The following is a 25,031-nucleotide window of genomic DNA, read 5'->3' as shown; positions in this document are numbered from 1 at the left end:
TTGTAGACCAGGCTGGTCTCGAACTCACAGAGATCCACCTGCCTCTGCCTCCCGAGTGCTGGGATTACAGGCGTGCGCCACCACCGCCCGGCCAATCATAGCTCTTTAAGTTCAAGACTGGCCTGCTCTATATTGCTGGTTCTAGTCCAGCTAAGGTTACATAGTGAGACCCTGTCTGAAAAAATTATGAGACCATTTGAGCTCTTGCTGGTCTTCCACAGGACCCTCGTTTACTTCACAGCATCCATGTCATGTGGCTCACAATCACCTTAGACTCCAGGGGCTGACACTTTCTTCTGGTTTCTGCTGCACCTGAACTTAACATGCTGACATGTATATACATACAGACAAGCAAGTGCATGCATCTAAAAATCAAGTCTTTTGGAAGAAAGGTTCTTTTCTGAAAACATAGGAAAGTATATAAAAAGTTTTTCTTCATATCTTAAGTTGTCCTTTTTTCTGTACTGTGATTGTAGCAGGAGGAAACAGAATGGGAAAGCATAAATGGGCTGTTGATGACACACGGCTTCAAACCTTTGTGTCTAGTCAAGAGAACCGACCTCAAAGGTAACTAGATCCTGCTCTTGCTCTGTTAGGTACAAAACTTTATTTTTCTTGGAAAAATGTTTATCTTAAAATGGTTTTACCTTCTCTCTGCTTTTAAATTTTTTTTTAGATTTATTTATTTATCATGTATACAGTGTTCTCCCTGCATGTATACCTGCAGGCCAGAAGAAGGCACCAGATCTCATTACAGATGGTTGTGTATTGTAATAAGAGCGGCGGGGCTGTGTCCCCAGCACCCCGGCCGCCTTGTTAGCTTATGCCCCAAAATAACAACACACAAACTGTATTCATTTAAACACTGCTTGGCCCATTAGCTCTAGCCCTTACCGGCTAATTTTTATATCCCGATCAACCCATCTCTAATAATCTGTGTAGCAACAGTCTTACCAGGAAAGATTCAGCATGTCTGACCTGGCGGCTTGCTTCATTGTGTCGGCCCGGGAGAAGGGAACATGGCCTCTCTCCAGAGAGCGGAGCTGTCGAGTCTCTGCTTTTACCATTTCTATATTAATATATGTATATGTATATATTACAATGTAGATCTCATCGTTTTTGACAAACAGTCATCACAAAGAATGAGGCAGAATTTGAAAATGTTGATGGAAGAAACAACACGTCAGCAGAACATGATCCGGGAGCTCATAGAGACGAACCAGCAGCTTAAGTAAGATGGTGGGAGTGCCCCTGGGCTTGTCTGCGTGTGTTCCAAACATAACTCCCCTGAAGAGGATCCTGAAATTTCATTGCTCTTTTTTTTTTTTTAGATTTATTTTACTTCTTATGTGTATGAGTGTTTCTGTCAGCAGTGTATGTAACTGTACCATGTGGGTGCCTGAACCCACAAGTTCAGAAGGTGGGTTGGGGGAAGAATCAGATCCCTGGAACTATAGTTATAAACAACTATGAACCACCATGTGGGTGTTGGGAACTGAACCTGGGTCCTCTGAAAGAGCAGATAATGCTCTTAGCTGCTGAATCATCTCTCCAGCCCCCTGAAATTTCATTTTTATTAAATGTAAAACATAAAAATATTTTTACAAGTAAGTGAGCAAAAATTAAGTAGATGACTTTCAGTAGTACTTAGCATTGATATGTAATGTTACCCTCTATTTTTTCTATTACTTTCTCTTATGAGGAAGACGAGATTGGGTGTGTCAGGCATGGCTCCAGACTGTTTTAAGAAGTGTTGAGGCTGGAGTACAGTTCAGTGCTAATTATGCTATTTTTTGATTCTCAGCACCAAAGCAAAGTAAAAAAATGTTAAGAATGTGGAGACATTTTGGAAAGTAATCTGTTATATAGCATGTGTATATACGATCTGATTTAATACTGAGGAAAGGAATTGTGTCTCTTAATTAGAAGTGAACTTCATCTAGAACAGAACCGAGCGGCACACCAGGAACAACGAGCCAATGACCTGGAGCAGATTATGGACAGTGTGAAATCCAAAATTGGTGAATTAGAAGATGAGTCCCTAAACAGGGTTTGCCAGCAACAAAATAGAATAAAAGATCTTCAGAAGGAGCACAAACTGTTGCAGGTATTGTATTAACTTAGATATTTTCTTATTTGATGGTTAATACTGAAAGTTCTTTATAGTCCCAGGCCATTTCCATGTCGCTTCATGTCTGTGGCAAAGGTCAAGGAATCCAAATGCTTGAGGTTACATTGTTAGAGGAAACAATTTATATTAGCATAGGGTGGTAATGTTGATAGGTGATCTTTTCTACTCAGCACCTCATTTTGAGATTCACCTATGAGGTTGCATGTTATAGTTTGATGAGTATCCCTAAAAGATGCATTGTGTGTGTGTGTCTGTGAATATATGCCACATATGTATGGGTGCCTTTGGAGACCAGAGAGAGGATGTTAGGGCCCCTGGAATTGGAGTTAGAGAAGCTTGTGCTGCTGGATGTGGGTGCTGGGAACTGAATTCACATCCTCTGGATGAACAGGAAGTACTCTTAACTACCGAGCCCTTCAGCATCTTATACTGCACTATTCATAGCTCATTGTGCCTGCACAGGGATTTTCCTACATTTGCAATGTCTAGCAGTCTACTTTATAGCAACCATAGCTCCATGTTTAGAGACATACTGTCCTCTATATAGGTAACGATGCCAGAATAGATTATCTCGTATTGCCTTGTAATGAACTCAGATTTCATTATAAATGCCTCATAATCTCTATGTACATCCCATAATGAATATTGTATAAGACCTAGTTATCTACAAAGAAATCCTAGTACAATGTATATTTTATAATGTCATAATACCCAGCATACAACTCTGTTGCCCTGTACACAGTTCACAGTGCCTTCATATAGCTCATAATGCTCTCTCTGGAGTTTACGGTATTCTATATAGATTTCATAGTGTACCTGTATGTGGGCTATTTTCTTAATTAGTGATTATGTAGGAGGCCTAATCCCGTTGTTGGTGAGGCCACTCTTGGGCTCATTATCCTGGGTAAGAAAACCAGATTGAGCCAGCCATGGGAAACAAACTAGTAAGCAGAAACTCTCCATGGCCTCAGCATCAATTCCTGCCTCGAGGTTGCTGCCCTGTTTGATTTCCTGTCCTGACTCCCTTCAGTGATAGATTATGATATAGGAATAAGTCAAATAAACCCTTACCTCTCCAAGTTGTTTTGTCATGGTGTTTCATCACACCAGTAGTTACCCTAACTATGACAATAGAGCTTACTGGAAGCCTGTATAGATCTTGTAATTCAGCCGATGGAGTTTGGAGTACTCTATATAAAGTGCATAGTGCCATGTAGAACCTATAGTGCACTTCTGTTGATTGTATCATGTGCCCCAGGTTGAGCTCATACTACAACTGCAAGAAGTTTGGAGTACACCTTTCTTAGTGTCCATGCTGCCATATTTAGAGGTCGTAGGACTTGTGGAAAGCTCCTGGAGCTCTGTGGAACTCATAGTTGACTTGGGTAGAACATCCAGTTCAGACTTCATCTTGTACATAAAGAATTTTTAGTTTTGTTTGTTTGTTTGTTTGTTTTGCTTTGGTTTCAGTTTTTTGAGACAGGGTTTCTCTGTGTAGCTTTTGAGCCTGTCATGAAACTTGCTCTGTAGACCAGGCTGGCCTTGAATTCTTAGAGATCCACCCGATTCTGCCTCTCAAATGCTGGATTAAAGGCATGCACCACCACTGTCTGGCAGTATTCTTTTTATAGTCCTTAAAGATTATTATAGACCTCATAGGACTCTGCCTGGAGCTAGGACTGACTTGTGCAGATCTCATAGTGCCTTGTGTTTTTCTCATAGTGAACTTGTCTAGAGCGCCGTGCCATGATAGTGACTTGTGTAGAATTCAGTGTATCTCCACTGAGTTCCTAACACACATGAATAGAGCTCATAAAGCATCTATTTAGACTTCATAATCCCAAGTACATATCTTATGGTACACATACACCCATTACTCCCTCTGTGTGTGAGAGAGTTGAATTCATAGTGTATCTGTATAGCTCATAATTTCCTTTATAAAGCTCATAGTGTACCTCTGTATAGCTCAAGGTGCTCTTGATTAAAGGACATGTAGTTGGAGGCTGCTTGTTTGTTTCCCAGCTACCTAGACTTCTGAAATAACCACATAGAAACTGTATTAATTAAATCACTGCTTGGCCCATTAGCTCAAGCTTCTTATTGGCTAGCTCTTACATATTAATTTAATCCATCTCTATTAATCTGTGTATCGCCACGAGGCTGTGGCTTGCTGAGTAAAGCTCCAGCATCTGTCTCCAGCGGGGCTACATGGCTTCTCCCTGCCCCTGCCTTCTTTCTCCCAGCATTCAGTTTAGTTTTCCCTGCCTAGCTCTGCTCTACCATATCATAGGCCCAAAATAGCTTCTTTATTAACCAGTGGTATTCACAGCATACAGAGGGGAATCCCACATCACAGATTTAAATCTGTTTAAATAAAAAGGAAGGTTTTAATTTTAACATAGTAAAATTACATATACAAAATAGGTATCAAGCAAAAATTACAGTTCCTACATTTATATCTACTTTATCTCTTATCGTAACTAAGAAAAACTATAACTATTCTTCAACTCCATCAAAGACTCCAGAAGGATATAATATTACCTAAATAAACAGGAAATACATTGTAAGCAACTTCCAAAACTATAGAATTGACAGAGACATCTTGCTAATCGGACAGTCACCCAAAGTTCTACTGTACATCTTCAGCCTACAGGCCCATAGCATCCAACTGACTTTTTCATGAAACAGGAAATTTCAAAGACAGTTTCGCCTATATTGGCAGTTTGCCAGTCACTTTCTTCTGTGTTCTACAGAATGTCTGGCAGTCTCTTTCATGAAGCAGGAACCCCAAAGAACTGTCTTACCTTTAGGCAAGTTCAGCAGTCATTTCTCTGTGGGTCCTGCATGTCCAGTTCATACAGCATAGCATCAAGCACTCCAGGCAAGAGCAGTTTCTTGCCCAAATAGATAGCAAACTCCTTAAGAAGCCTCTTCGATTCCTATCTTCCTCTTGAAGTAATTGGTGCTGCCAGGAGCAGATGTTTCTCATTGTCATGAAAAGGCCTAACTTCTTAAAACATTTTAAATGCCATATTCTGAGGGTCTCTGTAAGATCTGAAGAATACCTACTTAAGTGAAATATGTCTCTATCTAGAAAATCTAACTAAAATGACTACAAACTTGACTATTATAGATGATTATCTATTAACCTATATTTCTTAATTATGCATTACATTATAAATGAGCTATACAAACACAATACCTTAATCAAGAGCAGAAATACATGTACACAGTATAACAAAATTGACCTTACATTTGTATCAATAGACCAAAATCCATACCAATGCAAAGTATCCATCTTTATAGCATATTCCCCTTTAAATATAAACAAACATTTATAAACAATCATTTAGGGAATTTGGGTTTAGTTCTTGCCGAACTGCTTCCTGCTTTTTGTTGGGCAAAATATTTTGGGGGATGTTCACGGCAACCTTTCAGGGGGTCTTGGTCCATAAAACCACTTTAGTCTGGAAGGATTCCACAGGTTCTCATCCTCTGTGGAAACAAAAGCAGAACCTTTTTCCACAGAAACAAGTCCTTAGACCCAAATTTTGAAATCAAGGTACTTTTGAAGTATGTATGTTGGTTATGTAGCTCCTTTACAGTCAAAAAATTAAAAGAAAACACAATAATATACATTATCTAGACTCTATGCATATTTCATCTTTATGTGTCTTGTTTTTATTCTATTACCTTTTAATATTTATTTTATTATCTTTACTCCTTAGTCTATGACTGTCTGTACTCTGTCTCTTTAAAGACCTTATTTTGTTTTTTTTTTTAAACCATTGTTGAAATAGGAGCGTTTCTGGCACCCGGCCGCCCGCATGGCTAGCTTTATACCCGAAATAATCACACGGACACTGCTTGGCCCATTAGCTCTAGCCTCTTATTGGCTAGCTCTTACAGATTGATCTAACCCATTTCTAATAATCTGTGTAGCCCACTAGCTGGCTTACCAGGAAAGATCTTAACCTGCGTCTGTCTGGAGTGGGAGAATCATGGCGATTCCCTGATTCAGCTTCTTTCTCCCAGCATTCTGTTCTGTTTACTCCGCCTACCTAATTTTTGCCCTCAACATCAAGGCAGTTTCTTTATTTAGCCAATGAAATCCACACAAAACAAAAGACTCCCACATCAAACCATATATTTCTTTTTATAACTGTCTATATTCTTTTTCTTCTCTCTCCCAAGCCTACATACATTTATCCAACACTGTGACTCGTTTAGAGTTTTTTATGTCTGAATATGTCCTATTGTGTATCTGTAATTCTTTTCTGTCCAGGAGTGTTTCTTAAAATGCTAAGCACTTCTAAGGCTGCTTTGCCATTTGGCTCCACCTAGTCCATGATGGTGGGGCAGAAGTCTGTTAAGCACGAGCCATGCTCACAACCCCATTTTCAGGCACACAGCGGGTCTATGTTTCCCTTAAGCAAGTTGTAGCCCTCTGCTCACAAACCCCATTTAAATACTTAGCCTGCTGAAAGAGCCGGAGTTCATGCTGGCAGCACAGCCCAGGAAGCCACTGTTTTGAAACTGCACAGTTTTTACTGCTGCCACTGAGTCAGGAACCCTTCCCTTGAAAGAAACAGAGCCCACTGGAGAAAATGCTTAACTGTGTGTCTGTGTGTCTGTCTGTCTGTCTGTCTGTCTGTCTGTCTGTCTGTCTGTCTGTCTGGAATTCCTTTCCAAGCCCCCTCAGGTTTTATGTGGATTTAGTCAGTTCCATGCTGGTACACCAATTTGTAGTAGGAGGCCACTCATTTGTTTCCCAGCTGCCCAGACTCCCGAAATAACCACACAGAAATTGTATTAATTAAATCACTGCTTGGCCCATTAGCTCAAGCGTCTTATCGGCTAGTGCTTACATATTAACTTAACCCACATATTAACTTAACCCATCTCTATTAATCTGTGTATCACCACAAGGCTATGGCTGACCAGGTAAAGTTCATCTGTCTCCAATGGGGCTACATGGCTTCTCCTTGCCTCCCATAAGGACATATGATATCTGTAAGCTCGTACTGTCCTTTCTGGACTCCAGCTGCCTATTTTTATAGAGCTCATAGTGCCCTGAATAGAGCTCACAGCGCTCATGATTTTAGAGCTCATATGGAAGGAAGTAGTGTAGATCATACTGCACCTTCATGTAAGCTTACATTGGTCTGGATAGACTTCACAGTCTGCTCTATAGAACTCATAGTGCACTTATATGCAGCACACAGTGTTGACAGAAATCTCATATTGCATGTATTTTCATCCCCTGGGGCACTTTATAGAGGTAATAATGCTTTTCATAAAGTTCATGATGTTTTACACATAAATTACAGTGCCCTGGGCACATCTAATGCTGCCCTGCTTAGAGCTCACAGTTTCCTATACAAAGCTCATGTCTCATATGGAGTCATAATGCTCATGAATAGAGATCCTTTTCCACCTGTTGAAAGCTCATGTTGGACATTTATTGAATCCATGATGTCCTATATAGAAATTATAGTGCTCATTATTGATCTCAGTGCCCCCTACAGAGGTTTAAGTTGCCTGTCTAGATACGATTTTTTTCTTTATGTGGTTATATTGCCTTGTACTATATATAATAAAGCTGTGTGAGCAGTTAATACTGAATTCTGTGCAGAGCATAGGTTACCCAGCCTTTGAGCCTCCAGGAATTCTTCTGTTTCCCATTTTGCCATACGAATGGCGGAAGTGTCGGTGAGTGCTGCTGCACCTGGCTCCATGCAGGCTTGGGGACCCAAAATGCAGGCAGATGCATTGTTTACCCACTGAGCTTCTCCTCAGCCATGTAATGAAAACTAAAACACTGAAAAGAGAAACTGAAGAACACACTAGATGATGGAAGGACTTTCTGTTCAGTTTATGGGTTGTCAGGACTAGAATGTGGCTCTATTACCAGAAGCAATTTCTTTATCACCATCAAATTCTAATGATAGTCTTCACAGATTTGAATAAACAGTCCTAATATGCATATAGTAGCGCAAAAGACCCTTGATAGTAAAAGCAATTCTGATTGCAAAATAATAATGCTGACGATTTGTTTTCAAGTTATAATTACAAAACTATAGTAACAAAAACAGTTTGATACTGTCACAAAAGTATGTGTACCAATGGAATAGAATAGACAACCCAGAAATATAAACTTATCATATACCCAATTGAATTTTGAGCAAAGATGCCAGTTACATACATTGGAGAAAGAGATAGCGTCTTCAACATAGTACAGGACGACATGATATCCATATGTAGAAGAATGATACTAGATTCTCATCTCTTACCCCATACAAAAGTCAATTCAAAAATGAATCAAAGACTTTAATAATCTAAATTGAAACTGTTAGAAAAAAGAACCCTCTTAAAAGTATAGACACAGGCAGAAGCTTTCTGAAAAGGACTCCAAAAGCTCAGGAAATAGAAGCAAGACTCAGCAGATAGAATTGTGTGGATTTTAAAAGCTTCTGCACGGGAAGGGAACCAACAGGGTGAAGAGACAACCAATAGAAGGGAAGAAAACTTGCTTGCTGTGAATTACTATTTGGAATAAATAGGGACTCAGGGAGGAAAGATGTCACATGTCTTTAATCCCAGCATTCAGGAAGCAGAGGCAGGAGGATCTCTGTGAGTTCCAGGCTAGCCAAGGCTGCATAGTGAGATCCTGTCTCAAAAAAGCAACACAAAACACAAGCCCAAACAGTCTAAATCAGTTGATAAATAGGCTAATTAATGAACAGACTGTTCTATAAAGATTGAAATACCAGTGACCCATAAATATACAAATAATGATCAACACCCTTAGCAAACAGGGAAATGCAAAATTAAAACTACATTGCGATTCTGTCTCACCCTAGTCACAATGCCTGTCATTAGGACAAAAAGTAACAACAAATGATGATGAGGACTTTAGAAAAAAGAGAACCCTTACTCAAGGGAGTATATGTTAGTTTAGCCACTATAGAAATCAGTATGGAGGTTTTCTCAAAAAACTAAAACTAGCACTATCTTATGACAAAATTATACCCTTCCTGGGTATATACTCCAAAGATGTGTGTGTGCACACACGAATGCATCTTGAAAGTTGTAGCCAGACTAGGAGAATAAAGCGCAGTGGGGAAGAGGAAAAATAAAGATAGAGAGGTGCACATGGTCAAAATACATGGGATCCAAAAAATATTCTTGTGAATCTTCTCACTGTGTGTAATTAAAAAAAATCAACCTTAATGTTTGCTTCTAGATTTTAACTAATTTGCATATTGAGGGGAGGCTGGCACCCTCATCACTTAGCTGTAGAGGTCTGGTTTCATGGAGGACCAAGGCAAAGGATGGATTACTGCATATTTCATGTTCACTAGGAGATGGGATGTTACCAGCAACTAAGACTATTTTCCCTTGAGGGTTGTTAAGTTTCAATAAATTTGACATTTTGTACAGATGACCATGTGCTTAGCTGTGAATGTTATGTTTTGTCTTTTTTTTTTTTTTTTATAAATCTAAGGCACATACTGGTTATGGACCTATTCTGAATTTATAGTCTCCCCTATAGCCTGGATGTTCAAACTGACTACCTTATTTGTAATCTGTAAATCATTTAAAAAATAATTTTCCATTGTAGTTCTTTCTTTCTCTCTCTGGTTTTTGAGACAGGGTTTCTCTGTGTAATATTTCTGGCTGTCCTAGAACTCACTCTGTAGACCAGGCTGGTCTTGAGTTCATAGAGATCCACCTGCCTCTGCCTCCCAAGTGCTGGGATTAAAGTTGTGCCCTACCACCATCCAGCTGTTCTGTGGTTCTTTTAAAATATTTTAAAATATAATTTTTTCTGATTATTATTTTTATCTCGGTTTAAATATAAGGTGGGCATGGTAATACATTCCTGTTGACTCCAGAAATTAGGTGGCTAATAAAATAGGATTGCAAGCTGGAAGCCAGCCTGGACTATGAAGAAACCTGGTCTCATAAAACCATTGAAATATAAATTTATATTGGCTTTATAGAGATTTTTAAAATCCTTATTATGAAATCTTGAATGCATGTAAAGTTGTCATAGTTTCCTCATTTTATAGGTTTTCACATTTGTGAGATATTAATATTCCTTACATCAGTTTTTTTAACAGCCTTGATGGAGATGGTGACACAGTATTGATAGAATGTATGACCTACATGAATAAATATAGATTTACAATCTTCTTACAGATGAGATGCCAGCACTATAAGAAAAAACGAATGGAACAAGAAGAGACCATTGCTTCTTTGCAAAAGAATATCTACAGATTAACTAAAGAGGAAGAAGAGCGTGTTATTACTCAAAACAGAGTGTTTGCCCATCTCTGCAAGAGAGTTCCTCATACAGTCTTGGATAAACAGTAATGCCTTGTACATAGGATGATAATGGAACTGGGCTGATTATTTTTCAGCTGATTTTATTTTGACAGTGGTTATATCTTTTGCTAGAGAAGTCCTTTTATGTTTTGTTTTGTTTCATTTTTTGTTTTTTTTCAAGACAGGGTTTCTCTGTAGTTTGGGGGCCTGTCCTGGAACTAGCTCTTGTAGACTAGACTGGCCTCAAGTGCTGGGATTAAAGGCATGCACCACCACCACCACCAGAAACCCTGTCTTGAAAAACTATACACATATATGTATATGTATATATGTGACTTAGTGTTATACTTGTTTCTGGCAAGAATGATTGAAAAATTTTAAGTTTGCCATACAGTCTGTACTTACTTTTTAAAAGATTTTATTTTCAATAATGTGTTTATGGGCTTGTGAGTGCAGATACTGCCAGAGGCACTGAAAGCCTCTGGAGCTGGAGTTATAGAGGGTGCTGGGAACTGAACTTGGGTCCTCTGCAACAGCAGTATACACTTTATTTATTTATTTATTTAGTTAGTTAGTTAGTTAGTTAGTTAGTTAGTTAGTTAGTTAGTTAGTTTTTTAGGACTGAAGAGATGGCTCAGAGGTTGGGAGTACTTACTGTTCTTACAGAGAGCCTGGTTTCTCTTTCCAGCACCCAAATGGTAGATCACAATCATCTAGCTCCAGGGGATCAGGTACCCTCTTCTGGCCTCCTTAGGCACTTGAACACAAATTGTGTACACACACACACACACACACACACATCTTTTGTTTTGTTTTGTTTTGTTTTTGAGACAGGGTTTCTCTGTTGTAACCTCCTTTACTGTCCTGGAACTCACTCTGGAGATCAGACTGGCCTCAAATTCACATAGATTCATCTGCCTCTGCCTCCCAAGTACTGGGATTATAGTCATGTGCCACCACTACCTGGCTAATCTTAAAATTTTTTCCATGTATGAGTATTTTGTCTATATGCACATGTATGTAGTGATGTGAATCTGGTACCTGTGGAGGCCATCAGAAAGTGTTTGATGTCCTGGAATGGAGTTGTGGATGATTGTAAGCCACCATGTAGGTACTAGAAATCAAAGCTGGTCTTGTAAAAGAACAGCCATCGATCTAAACCACTGAGCAATCTCTCCAGCCCTGCAGTGTGTTCTCTTAACTGCTAAGTAATCTCTCTATCTCTAGTCTGTGCTTCCTTTTGTCATAATAACTTGAAATTATGTGAAAGAATAGCAGATACTACATTTTGAAAATAATTGAATATATTTTTTGTTTTCCAGATTGCTTTGTCTAATTGATTACTATGAATCTAAACTTCGAAAACTCCATACACAAAGGTATAAATAATATAATTTTAAAGTAATTCATGATAAATATTATCCAGGAACAAGTTAAGTTTCTATAGCTTTTGAGACTTTATATTCTGGAAGTCTATATATCATTATGAAATTATTTTTCAAATATAATATTTTTTTTTTGATTTTTCGAGACAGGGTTTCTCTGTAGCTTTTGGTTCCTGTCCTGGCACTAGCTCTTTCTAGACCAGGCTGGCCTCGAACTCACAGAGATCCGACTGTCTCTGCCTCCCGAGTGCTGGGATTAAAGGCGTGCGCCACCACCGCCCGGCCAAATATAATATTTTTATCCTTCAACAATTTCATGTATGCATACTGCCTTACAGTTTCTGTTGCTGTGAAGAGACACCATGACCATGGTAACTCTTATAAGGAAAACATTTCATTGAAGTGGCAGCTTACAGTTTCAGAGATTCAGTTTATCATCATTGTGGTGGGGAGCATGGTAGCATGCAGGCAGACTTGGTGCTGGCTACATCTTGACCAGAAGACAACAGGAAAGCAAATAGACAATGGGAGTATTTTGAGCATAGGAGAACTCAAAGGCCCACCCCACAGTGACACACTTCCTCTAACAAGATCACACCTACTCCATCAAGCCACAACAAGTGCTACTCCCTTTGGGGGCCATTTCTTTCAAACCACCATATACAGTGTACTTATTTGCATACAGTATATTTTGAAAATATTTACTCTCCATTTCTGACCCAACAAATTTTAGTTCCCCTTCTTCACAACTTCATGTTGAGCTTCTTTTAATAAAGATTTATAAGATTGCATTTTACTGCTTAGGTAAAAGTAAGTATTATTTCCTTTTATTTGTTGATGCATTATGTTATTATGTTTGATTTCTAGTACTGATGTGGTGACAATCATCCACAACTCCATTACAAACATAATTTTAGCCACTGGAGAGCAAGTGTGTTCATAAAGTATATGGACATGTAGTACATTGGCTGTGGGGCAGAGTAAGACCTTGCTATGCAAATTTAAATATATCAAAGATAGAATGTCAGTGAAAAAATGGCATATAGCTAGGTGTGGTAGTTCTTGCCTCTGTTCCCAGCTTCCTGTAGCCAAGGTAGAGGTTGGAACATTGAGGAAGTAAAGGAAAGGATAGCCACGAGTTTGAAGCTAGCCTGGGCTACGTAGTGAATCCTCAACTGGCTTGAGTAAGAGTGAGACCCTGTCCTAATACTGTACTCGGGAAGAATGTGTGTTAATGCCTGTGTAAGTCAGTGTCAGGCATGGCGGTGTGTACTATAATTGTGAGGCAGGTGGGACAATGCCTGAGACAGAAGGAGAGAGCAGTAAAAGGGAGAAGAACGGCTTTGCAGATAGACTGCAGAGTTTTCAAAGACATGAGAAAGGATTTTTAAGTTAGATGAATACACCAGCAGGAAGAGTGGATGTAGTCAGGAAATTTACGTGACTGAAGACGTCCGAAGCACAGGGTAGGTGGAGTATGCTCCGTACTCTGTATTGTTACCCTTTTTACATGCTACACTGTATGCACATAGTGTATGTTTTTAAAGACCAGGAATGTTCTGTTTGTGTTTTGTTTGTTCATTCAGCAAGTATTTTTCATCCCCTTTGTGTCCCATGACAAAGTTTTCTGGTCTTCATGCATTCTAGGTAAAAGAGTTAGTAAAAAGAATGCCCTAAGGTTAGGTGGTCCTGTGCTATGATACTATTCACTGTAGAACAAGTAGGAAATTGGGATATTTAATTCATGTTTAAATTATTAAGCCCTGATTAGATTGACTTAATCTTTGCTAGCTGAATGTTTTCTTTAGGGATGTATTTCCGTAAGATGCAGTGTGTTGTCTTCTCACAGGCCGTGTAAAGAGGACGACAGTCAGGCAGAAGAAGAAAAAGACTACAGAAGCCTGGATGCCTCACCAAGTTACAAAGGCCTTCTGATGGTATGGGGATCAGAGAACTAATCAATGCCTTTCTATAAAGCAAAGCAACCCCCTAGCAGAGTTACTTATTTTACTGTGAAATGCATTGCAGTCATTACAGAATCAACTCAAGGAATCAAAATCCAAGATTGATGTACTGTTAGGTGAAAAGCTGAGTCTCCAAAAAGATCTGGAAAACAGGTGAGAGAAACTTAATTTTTCTTTAGCTTTTAGGTTGTTAAACGCATCATTCTTGCCCTCTTACTCTAGAACTTAATCCAAGTGCTTGGCATGCTGTACACCTTCTGGTTGGTTGTGTTTCATTGTGAATGATGAAAAGAATAAGACTCCTTAGGCAGGCAATGGAAGTGAGAAAATAGCAATCCATGCTGAGGATAAACTGGGTAAGAACTTTGAGGAGATTCAGAGCTTTCTTGTGTTTGTGTGTTTATATGTGTGGGCACAAATGTGTGTGCAGTTGAGTGTGCACATCTGTGCGCATGCATGTGGAAACTAGAGGTCAGCCTCAGATGTCATTCCTTGGGATCTGTCCACTTTGTTTTATGAGACAGGATCTCTCCTTGAGACCTGCCTGAAGCATGCCAATTAGGGTGCCTGGCCAGTGAGCCCAAGGTATCTGCCTGTCTTCAGCACCCCTTTCCCAGTGCTAGGATAGGAAGTGTGCACCCCCTATGCCTTTTTAGGTTCTTGGATCTGAACTCTGGTCTTCATATTTGCATGCCAAGCACTTTACCAGACTTAGATGTCTCCCCAAGCCCAGGTTCAGTCTTTGTTTTGTTTTTCTTTTAAAATTAACTTTAGTGAGAGAGAGTTTGTCCCTTTGGAAAACTGCCTGCTGTGCAAGCATGTGAGGACTTGAGTTCAGATCTCCAGCACTCATGTGAAAAGCCAAGCCAGTTGTAGCAGTGTGTATCGTTAATTGCAGCGTTGGAAGAAGGCGTGAAGACAGGCAGATTCCTGGAGCTCATTGTCTGGCCAGCCAGCCTAGACAGTTGATGAGCTCTAAGTCCAGTGAGAGAACCTCTGACAAAAATAAGAACTTAGCTGCGTGCTTGGGAAGAATGAACTGTACACTTAGGATAGTAGTTATCTGTGATATGAGAGAGTCTTAGCTAGTGTTTCTATTGCTGTATTAAAATACATGACCTGGTCTACAAGAGCTAGTTCCAGGACAGGCTCCAAAACCACAGAGAAACCCTGTCTCGAAAAACCAAAAAAAAAAAAAAAATGACCAAAAGCAACTTTGGGAGGAAAGGGTTAGTTTCATTTTACAATTTATAATCCGACATCCAGTGAAGTCAGGGCAAAAAACCTTGAAAGTACTGAACTGAAGTAGAAGCCATGGAGTTTTGTACTTACTCATTTGTTCCTCGTGGCTCGCTTAGACTTTTCTTATACCATCCAGGACGTTAGGCCCAGATATGGGCTGGGCCCTCCCACATCAATCATTAATCCAGACAGTACTCCAGAGTTTTGCCTACAGGCCAGTCTTATTGAGGCATTTTCTGATTTAAGATTCCATCTTCTCAAATATATCTAGGTTTGTGTCAAATTTGACAAAAAAAGTCCTTTTTTTTTTTTTACTGTAAACAAGTTACATAATAGCACAGAAGTAAATAAAGATGTTAAATAAGAAATTATACAAGATAGATCAAAATATCTAGTAAACGCCTAAGAATTAAGGATTTTAAATAAGGTGTTGGGGAGATGGCTCAGCAGATAGGATTGCTGGCTGCTTTCCATAGATCCAGTGTTTGATTCTTAGAACCCACATGGTGGCTCACAACCATCTGTACTCTAGTTCCCGGGATCCAGTGCTGCCTTCTGACATCTACAGACAACACACACACACACAGGCAAAACGCCCATACACATAGAATTTAATTTAAAAATAATTTTAATGTTTATTAATAATATAACAAGATATATTTTTGTTTGCTAAGTAATTTTGTCCTTTACAATAAATTTAATGTATTCATCTTGATATTTTTCACAGACCTACAGAACATGAATTAAGACTTTATAAACAACAAGTGAAGAAACTGGAAAAAGCCCTTAAGAAAAGCATCAAGTAATTACATTTTGTCAAAGTTATAGCTTATAGTTGCGTCCTGTATTTTATTATTTGTTTTTTATATTTATCAGCTGTTGTATGTTGTTATACAGCCTTGGCATGGAGTTGCCGAGTTGCTGAGAGATGTGACTTTACAACTATTTTTGGGCCAGACATGCTAACAGAAACCTATAAATCCTGGCACTGTGGAGGCTGGGCAGAAGGATCACTACTAAGAAGCTAGCCTGGGTTATATAGCAAAGCTTTGTCTCAAAAAACAATAGTATAGAATAAAGATGGATGTTTCTGATTCTAAAAGCTTAAAAGCAATTTGGATTTGGCTTTATTTTTATATATTCTTGATAATTTCATACATTCAGATAATTATATGCATCATTCCTCCTCTATAACTCACTTCTCCTTAATGTACCCCCCAAGTAACTTTATGCTTTAAAAAGAATAGCCCTTTATGCCACCCATATGTGCATGGGTTTGGTTTGTCCACTGAAGCCTGGGGATCTTGTTGGTGTCTACATCCTCAAAAGGAATGAGTCTCTCTCACAGAAACTTAGCCAACAGTAACAGTAAGAGTGGGGCCTGGATGTCCTCCAGCCTGTCTGTGCTGGACTCTTGTCTGGCTTTATTTTATCACTACAGTGTTGTGAGTTCATGGCTGTGATTGCCTCGTCCCGAGTACAGTATTTCAGAACACCCTCCATCATTGGCTGGCTCTCTCGTTCTTTCTGCCTTGACATGGGGGTATGTAATAGGACTGAGAACTAGTCTCTTATTCTCAGCACTTTGACCAGTTACTTTTCTCTCCGCTGACTGCTGCCCACGGCCAAAAGAAACTTTGATCAAAGCTGAGAGCATCTCAGGTTTATAGATATAAGCATAGATGTTTAGATAGCATTTTGAAAGCAATATCATTTATCAAAATAACAATGACAGGTTTTACCCTAAGGCCTATGACTCCTGACTCATGGACATTTTTGTTTTGTTTGTTTTTCAAGACAGGGTTTCTTTGTGTAACAACTCTAGCTGTCCTGGAACTAGCTCTGTAGATCAGGCTGGCTTTGAACTCACAGAGATCTACCTGCCTCTGCCTCCTGAGTGGTGGGATTAAAGGTATGCTTTACCACCACCCAGCTGAGTCATGGACTTTTAACAAGGATTAAAGTACCAGACATGAAGTTCCCTCTTGTGGAACAGGCCGATCCAACCAGAAGGCTGTTGGACTAACAGGCTTATCTTGCCTGGTAGGTCAGTGCTGCAGCATTCAGGGTCCAGCACTGCTTAGACTGTTGATGTCTTTTCTCTTTCAGAAGCCTACATAGCCCCTCTGGCACTATGAAAGCTAGCCAGCATTAGGAGGTTTCTTGGTTGGTTTGAGATCTATTTCTGTATGTCCTGCAGCCAAAGTGTATTGTGTCTTTAACAGTAGCATTTATAGGGTTGTATCAAATAGTTTGTGGGTAGCCAGGGGCTATGAGAATAGCCTGTGTTGTTTTGGAGGCCTCAGGGGCCTCCCTGACCTTTAATTCCTAGAAAGTATCCTATGTCTTACACCCATGTATTCCAGGAGTGGCATTGTCCACCCATGCAGGGTATTTCCATTAAAAATATTTTTAACTTGTAATTTCAAACCAGCTAGTGGGCTTCCATAAGACTTTTACATACAGATTTAGTTTTAGTTGACTTGTTCTCTCTTTAACCCCACCCCATCCTCACATGACCCCTTAACACTCAGTAATTCCTCTTCTTTTATTTCACATGTAATTCTTCTCTCCCTCCAATTCTAAAAGCTGGGCTGTAAGATAATAGGCTTCCATGTGGGTCTTCATGTAATCTATCCTTTCTACCTCCTTGCTTCTCCCATAATGTGTACCCCTCCCTGATTAAGCCTATATGTTACCATTAATCCACCTCTCGACTTTTGGTTTTTTTTTTTTATTTTTTTTTTTTTTGTTGTTTTTTCGAGACAGGGTTTCTCTGTGGTTTTGGAGCCTGTCCTGAAACTAGCTCTTGTAGACCAAGCTGGTCTCGAACTCGCAGAGATTCGCCTGCCTCTGCCTCCCGAGTGCTGGGATTAAAGGCGTGCACCACCACCGCCCGGCTACCTCTCTGTTTTACCTATGATCTGCTGGCCCCCTTTCCTTTAGTATGTTACCTTCATAAAGCACCTTTCTGTTCTCTGACGTCCACTTATGTTCCAAGCTGAATACACAAAAGATTTGAAGATAGAAACGGCATATGAGACAGTGCATATAATGTTGGTCTTTCTGGGCCTGGAGTTGGCTTTATATTCATCTCAATTTAATAAATAAAGAGTAGCAAGAAAAGAAAATATTTTAATGGAAAATTATCTCTAGAAATCGAAGAAGTGCAAAAGAAACAATGAAATTGCAGATAGCAGATCCTATATTTTTATTTTAGCTAGTCACAATCTGAACATTTTTATGTTAATTTTTGTGCTAAAGATTGAATTTAGGTCTTGAGCATTCTAGAGTAAGAGCTGTTCCACTGAGTGTGTCCCCAGGTTGAGCATGCTAGGGTTAGTGCTATTCCACTGAGTGTCTCCCCAGCATGATCTAAAAGTTTTAGTGAGTTTTGTTACTTAAAAACTAAAAGTGTCAAAAAAACAGGCAGTGAGTCAGTCCTATCTACCACCTTTAACTCCTTCCCGTTTTGAGACGTGAGGTCTCGGGGGTATTTTTAAAATGATGATTTCAAGTATCGATGCTACTTCATTAAGATTATCTATGTGTATTCTTTGATTCAAAAGACTAGAACTTGAGAAAATAATTTGTGGAGCTTTGGAATGGATTATTTTGAAAACTGTTAGTGTATGCATTATATGTGTGTGTGTATTAATTCACTTGTGTTATTAGTGTATATTGTTTCAGTTTTCAGTGGTAGTTGTTCTTTTCTCCTCCCCATGGTATCACTGTCATAGTGGAAAGACAAACAAGGACAAGGGGGGGATTCATTGGGTATCTACTTACATTCCACCCTTGTCTACTGTTAAGTGTATCTTGTAGAGTGTTCTATTGTTTTCTCTGAGAAATTCGATTACTTTATTATTTGTCAAATCTAATTGAGTCTTAGGCCATTGTTGCGCTCATGATTTTAATGTCATGGGTGTATTTTGTTTTAGCTCTAGGGAGGATGCTTCTTGGATATCAAGGTTATCATAGGTCTTGTTAGTAGGTCTGCTTTATTTCTTTAGTATTGCCAAATTCCAGTGTGTGCTTTGTTTTCTTACAGGAGCAGTCTGATAGTGTGACAGTTTCATTATGTATTCCCTCCGCAAAATGTCCCCTTTCCCATATACCAAACGCTGTTCCTCACTGGAATTGAGACTAAGGGCCAGACCTGGGAATAATCAGAATTCTATTTCCTTTGGGGACATAGCCAGATACCACCTTTTTGTTCACACTCAAGAGAGAGAAGTAAAGTTCCACTGAGATTCATTTTGGAGGATTGCCCACCTTTGTCCAGTGGGCATTATGCAACCATCCTCTTCAATTTCCCCTAGCCCAGTTAATTGTAAATAGGATACTTTGTTGAGTTATTTAACTTAGGAACCTGGGCAGTTAGAGTACAGTGACTCATGTTGCATTTATTAGTTATTATTTTCCAGATGAAAGCCCTGTGTTTTTCCAGGTCTGTGAACTTGGTTCAAAAATTTTGCATTCCTGGGTAGGACATTAGAGTGTGGGGAGGGTGGGTGCTAGAGTAGCTAAAAAAAAAAAAGTCATCTGGAAGCACAACAGAGTGATTTTAGGGTCACCCTGACTATGGGAAAGTGACTCCACAGCCTACAGTAGGCACAACATGACAAGCCACAGCAACATCGGTACCTACACATGCTGCTGCTTTGCACTCAGATGAACTTAACTTTTGTTGAAAGGTGGTTGTTTGGAGAGCAGCTCAAGGTCCCCCAGTGGCTCACAAGAGTAATTGGAATGAGCTGGTCTTGGTCTTAGGGTTTACTGATAGCTTAGGCATATCAGGAGGGTAGTCTCAGGCTTGAGACTACTGTGATGGATCCATGTGTCCAGTCCTGCTGATACACCCATCCTGTTGATGCTGCTGTAGGTGAGGATAGAATAACAGGATATGGACTCTCACATAGTAGGTGACCGAGACATCCCTTCTCATCAGGAGTTTTAACTACGTCCCCAGGGTAGAAGAAGGGGAATCTGTTGATTCCCTTGAAGTTCTTGACAGTATTTTCTGGAATTTTGCTCATTGGATAACATGAAAAATTAGCTTGGCTGTTTCTGGGAATGGCCTGCCATGTAGTGCCTCAAAAAGGGCTAGTCCCTGATAGTCAGTTAGGGATGTTTTTAAATCCGGTTAAAGCTAGGGGCAATTTTGTCTAAGGAGATCTGGTTTCCAGAATGAGCTTCTTTAAATAAATGCCTCTTTTTGTTGTTGTCGTTTTGAGACAGGGTTTCTCTGTAGCTTTGGAGCCTGTCCTGGAACTAGCTCTTGTAGCCCAGGCTGGCTCAAACTCACAGAGATCAGCCTGCCTCCGCCTCCCGAGTGCTAGGATTAAAGGCATGTGCTACCTCTTTAAAAGTTCTTTATTCTCTCCAGCTTGCCTGACAATTGAAGACACTAAGTGCAATGTAGGTGAAGCTGAATTCTTCAAGTTTTAAGTTGGGCTTTCAGTGACTTCTGCCCTAAAGACAGATTTGTTGTTACATGGAGGCATTCAGAAGGCCCAAATCAAGGATTATTTCTGTAAGTAAAATCTTAACCATGTCTGGTGCCCTTTGTGTTTGGCATGGAAAAACTTATCCAGCCTATGAAGGCATTTACTAAAACTAAAGGGACTTAGAATTAGGTCCTCCCCACATTTCACTGAAGTAAAATTGCCAGTCCTCTCCTAGATGGAGTCCTTGGCTTTGGGTCCCTGGGGACTGAAGGTGCCTGTTTGAAGGGTTCATCTTTTGGCATATTTCACATCCTTGTGCCACCTATTGGATTACCTCCTAGAGACCTTGGCCTAAATATTAAATGCCTTCTGGCTAGTAGAGTGTTTTCCTTCCTAAGTGAAAACATCTGCTGAAGGGATTTTCAAACTCTCTGAGAGATTTTGGTTATAGCAACTGGTCAGCAGGAGTGCCATCGTCTTTAGTCAAAATGGCAGCAAAGGCTATTTCCTCATTGGAATATTTGCATCTTCTAGGAGCTAGTAGGGCTTCCCCCAAAGAACAGGGCATTACCCATGACTCAGTGTAGCTCTTGGCTTCTGAATCTCCCCCCGCCGCCATTCCCTTTAGCTATACGGTCCTCTCCTATTTGATACCTAGGAGAGTAGTTTAGAGACAGGTACCAGGGAGGGCAAGAGAATTGCACCAGGAAGCAAGCATAAGGCTCTCTCTTGAGAATGTCTGATGGGGTTTTTTTCTGTCTTCGGTAGTCCCCCTTTCTTTCCATATTGCTGTGTGGACTTGAAGAATAGAAAAGTACTTGGAGTCTGTATACATAATGACTCTTTTCCTTGTGTTAATTTAATGCTCTGGTAAGAGCTATCAATTCAACAAGCTTAGCATCAAAGTTCTGGGACAGTCACTCTGAGTAAGGGTATCAAAACCAGTAGCTATTGTATGCCCTGTGTTACTGCCCCCTAATGCGGTCTGTTTTTATCGCATAGAGTTGCAAGTCTGGTCAGGTGAGCGGTCCGAGAGCTGGTGCTCCAGTTAAGGCCTCTTTTCTTTGGAAAAGCCCACTGGATTCAGAGGTCTGTTCAGTCTGAGTGTAGCCCTGGCTTTGAGTTTTCTTGAAACTCTTTGAAAGAGGGACATGGCCAATTCACCATATCTTGGGATCCAAATCATATAATATCCTGTGACTCCTAGGAAGGCCTTCAATTGTTTTAGAGTCTTGGGGAATGGGAAGGCCAGGATAGGTCAGATTTGTTCTAGCCCCAGGACTCAGGTTGCTTCTGCTAGGATATGACCAGGATAAGCTACTCTTTCTAATATACTTGTGCCTTTACTCCATGCCACCTTTCAGCAAGAAGGTTAAAGAGAGGTTCTGAAGCCCAAAAGATAATCTCCTTGGAGAACCTATAAAGATCATCATCTATATATTGGAATAGTGTGCTCCAGTATGGGCCTATTCCATTAAGTCTTAGAAGAGGGCTGGCCCAAAAAGGTGTGGGACATCCTGAAACCTTTGCAGGAGTGTAGTCCATGCAGCCTGTCCAACCCTCAGAGTAGGGTCCTCAAAGGCAGAGGGAGGTCGGCTGCTGGTATGCATGGGAATGCAAATAAAGCATCTTCACTGATACGGAATTGTGAGTGGTGCCAGGAGGAATCTGAATGAGCCTAGTACAGGGATCGGGAATTACTGAATAAAGAGGAGCAACTGCCCCATTGGTGAATCTAAGACCTTGAGCTAATCTCCACTTGTTGGATTCCCTTTCTTACTTTCAAGATAGGGATATTATATGGATTTGATCATCGAATTAATGATCCGTGTTTATTTGATATTTTAATTATGGTGATGAGACCATCCCTAACTTCTAGTGTTAAAGGATATTGTGTCTGATGTGTAAAATGGAAAGGATCTTTAAAATGAATGACCATAGGGATGATGGTCCTCGCCTTCCCTATTAATTCCTCATTTGTCTATGTTGTTTGAACAATTTGGATTCTATTACCACCAGACGTACTATTGTCTTGGGGAAAGAAGTTTTACTTTGAGTTTGGTCAGGAGATCTCTTTTCGAAAGAGTAGCAGGAGTTTGGGGGATTGCCGAAAAGAAGTGACAGAAATAGAGATCTCACCATTAACAAGCAAGAAGCTGGGTAAATAATGCTTAAGGCGCTGGCTTGATAAGCCCCAAATGATAGCCTCTTGTGGGGGGTTCAGAGACAGGGGAGAATGGGAGGACTAAGAATTGGGTTTCTGTGTTGGTGAGGAAATTGATTTGACTTTCCTCCATTGTAAAGACTTCTCAGGACTCCTCAAGCTGGATTGATCCTCATTGATGGGAGGACATCTAATCTTCTAGTGATCACCCTTACAAAGAGGGCAGGGTCCTGGGGGAAGGTATTTGTCTCTGAGAGCTTTCTCACCTGAAATAGCTTTCCTGCCTGCGTAAGAAATGCATTCCTAACAATCCTAATTGTGTTGCTTGAGGATTCAGCTGCCTAACTAACAGCAGTTTCCCATGCTGTCTATCCTCTCCTCTTGGTCCTAGTTATAAAAAAAAAAAAAATCAGTGTAGTAGTTTGTATCAAATTATCCAATGACTTGCCTGGTTCAATCACCAATTTTTGGAGTTATATATATGGCTAATCAAGTCAGGTACTTATCATTTGGATGATCTCTGCCCATGACCCTGGTTCTATATTAATATATATTTTATAGCCTCTTGAAATCTTTGAAAGAGCATCATGTGAGTCTCCTATCCTTAGTTGCTGACTTTCTGAGAGCTAGTAGTACCCTTAAATCCATTCATTCCTGTTCCTCTGGATTGAATTTAGGATTGGATTAGAGCTGCATCATTACCAGTGGGAAAGTTGAGGGCTATTATTCTTTCCCTGGAGGTGTGAAAGTCATTTCCAGTGGGCATGTCCCACTCAGCTCTAGAAGTGGTGGAGTTTGTTCTAGCAACAGCATGCAGAATCATAAAGTTGGCTTACTCTTCAAAGGTGTGGACAGGCTGAACTGGGCCATCAATAAAGCTCCTAGGTCTCTGTTAGTTCTGACAGAGAAAGGGAGCCATGCACATAGGTTGTCCCAGAGTCCCTTCTGGAGATCCGCCTAATTGAAAACATTTCTTGTGGAAGAAAGATGTGCTGTGTACTGTGGCTGGCCACCGTGGGGGACAGCATTTCCCACTGGGGAGGGGTCTGCTCCGTCTGACAGGCTGCAGATTGGGATGAGCAATTGAGCAACCAGAAGATTTGAAGGGATGGAAACAATCATGTTGTGCAGTTCATGAATTTAGGGATTTGGATACTTTATGGGAGGTTCCTTGCCCTTTAGCTCCTTTTTGAACTAGAATACATCACAGCCAAAGTGTAAGAGTACAGTTTACACAATTGGACCAATTCAGGGTGATCCTTCAAATAAAAAAGTACAATTGAATATATGGGATCTCAGTCTATTTTCCCTTTTGCTTGCAAAGCAGATTGAGTGGGGTAATGATATTGCAGTTTAAACTGCTTCTGGAGGTCTGGATTCCCAGTCTCTTAGTATTCTAGCCAGGCCTGGACAGGAGAAAAAGAACCTTTTCCTTAAGACTCGGAGGGTCAGTCATACCCAGTTTTTTAGGAAACACAGCAGGGGAGAATTTGATGTGATCTTGGATAGCATCAAATCCGTCTGAAATCAATAGCAAAATGCGAGCATTCCTCTGAGAGCCATCTCTGTTCTCACTCTGTCCTGTGCCCAGAGGGGTGCCTCTGGTCTGGAGAGCCCTCATGTTTTTAGACATTACTTCTAACTTGTGATGTAGTGGAAGGAACTTTTCCAGGGACAGAATGGCTTATATAATTACATACATGCATATTTAATATTTGCACATGTGTGTAAACATACATGTAAGTAAAAGACGTAAGGTTTAGAAAGGCTAGCTGGTTCATTGCTTAATTATTTTAATCTGCTATCTAAGATTTTTTTTTTTTACTATTATCTTGACTTTTTTTTCCTCCTTTAGATTACGAGAGCTTATTGTTCAAAAAAAGACTGATGACCTGGGGAAAAAAGATGAGCCCAGCAAAGACAGCCATCATCAGGCTCTAATTGACCAGAGATACTTTCAGGTACTGAATAGCTGCTGAAAAGACTGGTGTTTGTTATGATCCTTGATTGATGGAGGAAGGTCATTGGTTAAAAAAATAAAGAAACTACTTGGCTGGCCCTCATAGGTTAGAACATAGGTGGGTGGAGTAAACAGAACAGAATGCTGGGAGGAAGAGGAAGCGAGCTCAGACTCGACAGCTCTCCTCTTGGGAGCAGACGCCTCAGAGAGACGCCATGCTCCCGTCACACACGCGATGAAGCTCCGACCCAGGATGGACGTAGGCTAGAATCTTCCCGATAAGACCGGTGCTACACAGATGATTAGAATGGGCTAAATTAATATGTGAGAATTAGCCTAGAAGAGGCTAGATAGAAATGGGCCAAGCAGTGTTTAAATGAATACAGTTTGTGTGTTGTTATTTC

At 40.2% G+C, this 25,031-nt stretch overlaps 1 protein-coding gene across 3 annotated transcripts in view; it reads left to right on the top strand.

Moving 5' to 3' along the window:
• The window catches only part of Cep70 (centrosomal protein 70), a 66,797-nt gene that overhangs the window by 25,305 nt on the left and 16,461 nt on the right, over positions 1-25,031 (top strand). For all 3 annotated transcript variants that reach the window (XM_013354014.2, XM_005367820.2, XM_026789611.1), the window contains exons 4-12: positions 477-567; positions 1,108-1,231; positions 1,927-2,107; positions 10,337-10,506; positions 11,785-11,841; positions 13,697-13,784; positions 13,876-13,964; positions 15,781-15,855; positions 24,523-24,628. In XM_013354014.2, the coding sequence (XP_013209468.1) occupies positions 477-567; positions 1,108-1,231; positions 1,927-2,107; positions 10,337-10,506; positions 11,785-11,841; positions 13,697-13,784; positions 13,876-13,964; positions 15,781-15,855; positions 24,523-24,628 (981 nt within the window). The remainder of the gene's footprint in view (positions 1-476; positions 568-1,107; positions 1,232-1,926; positions 2,108-10,336; positions 10,507-11,784; positions 11,842-13,696; positions 13,785-13,875; positions 13,965-15,780; positions 15,856-24,522; positions 24,629-25,031) is intronic.

This window comes from Microtus ochrogaster, unplaced genomic scaffold, assembly GCF_000317375.1.
Source record: "Microtus ochrogaster isolate Prairie Vole_2 unplaced genomic scaffold, MicOch1.0 UNK24, whole genome shotgun sequence".
NCBI classification, from domain to species: Eukaryota; Metazoa; Chordata; class Mammalia; order Rodentia; family Cricetidae; genus Microtus; species Microtus ochrogaster.
This window is presented reverse-complemented; position numbering and strand designations above follow the sequence as displayed.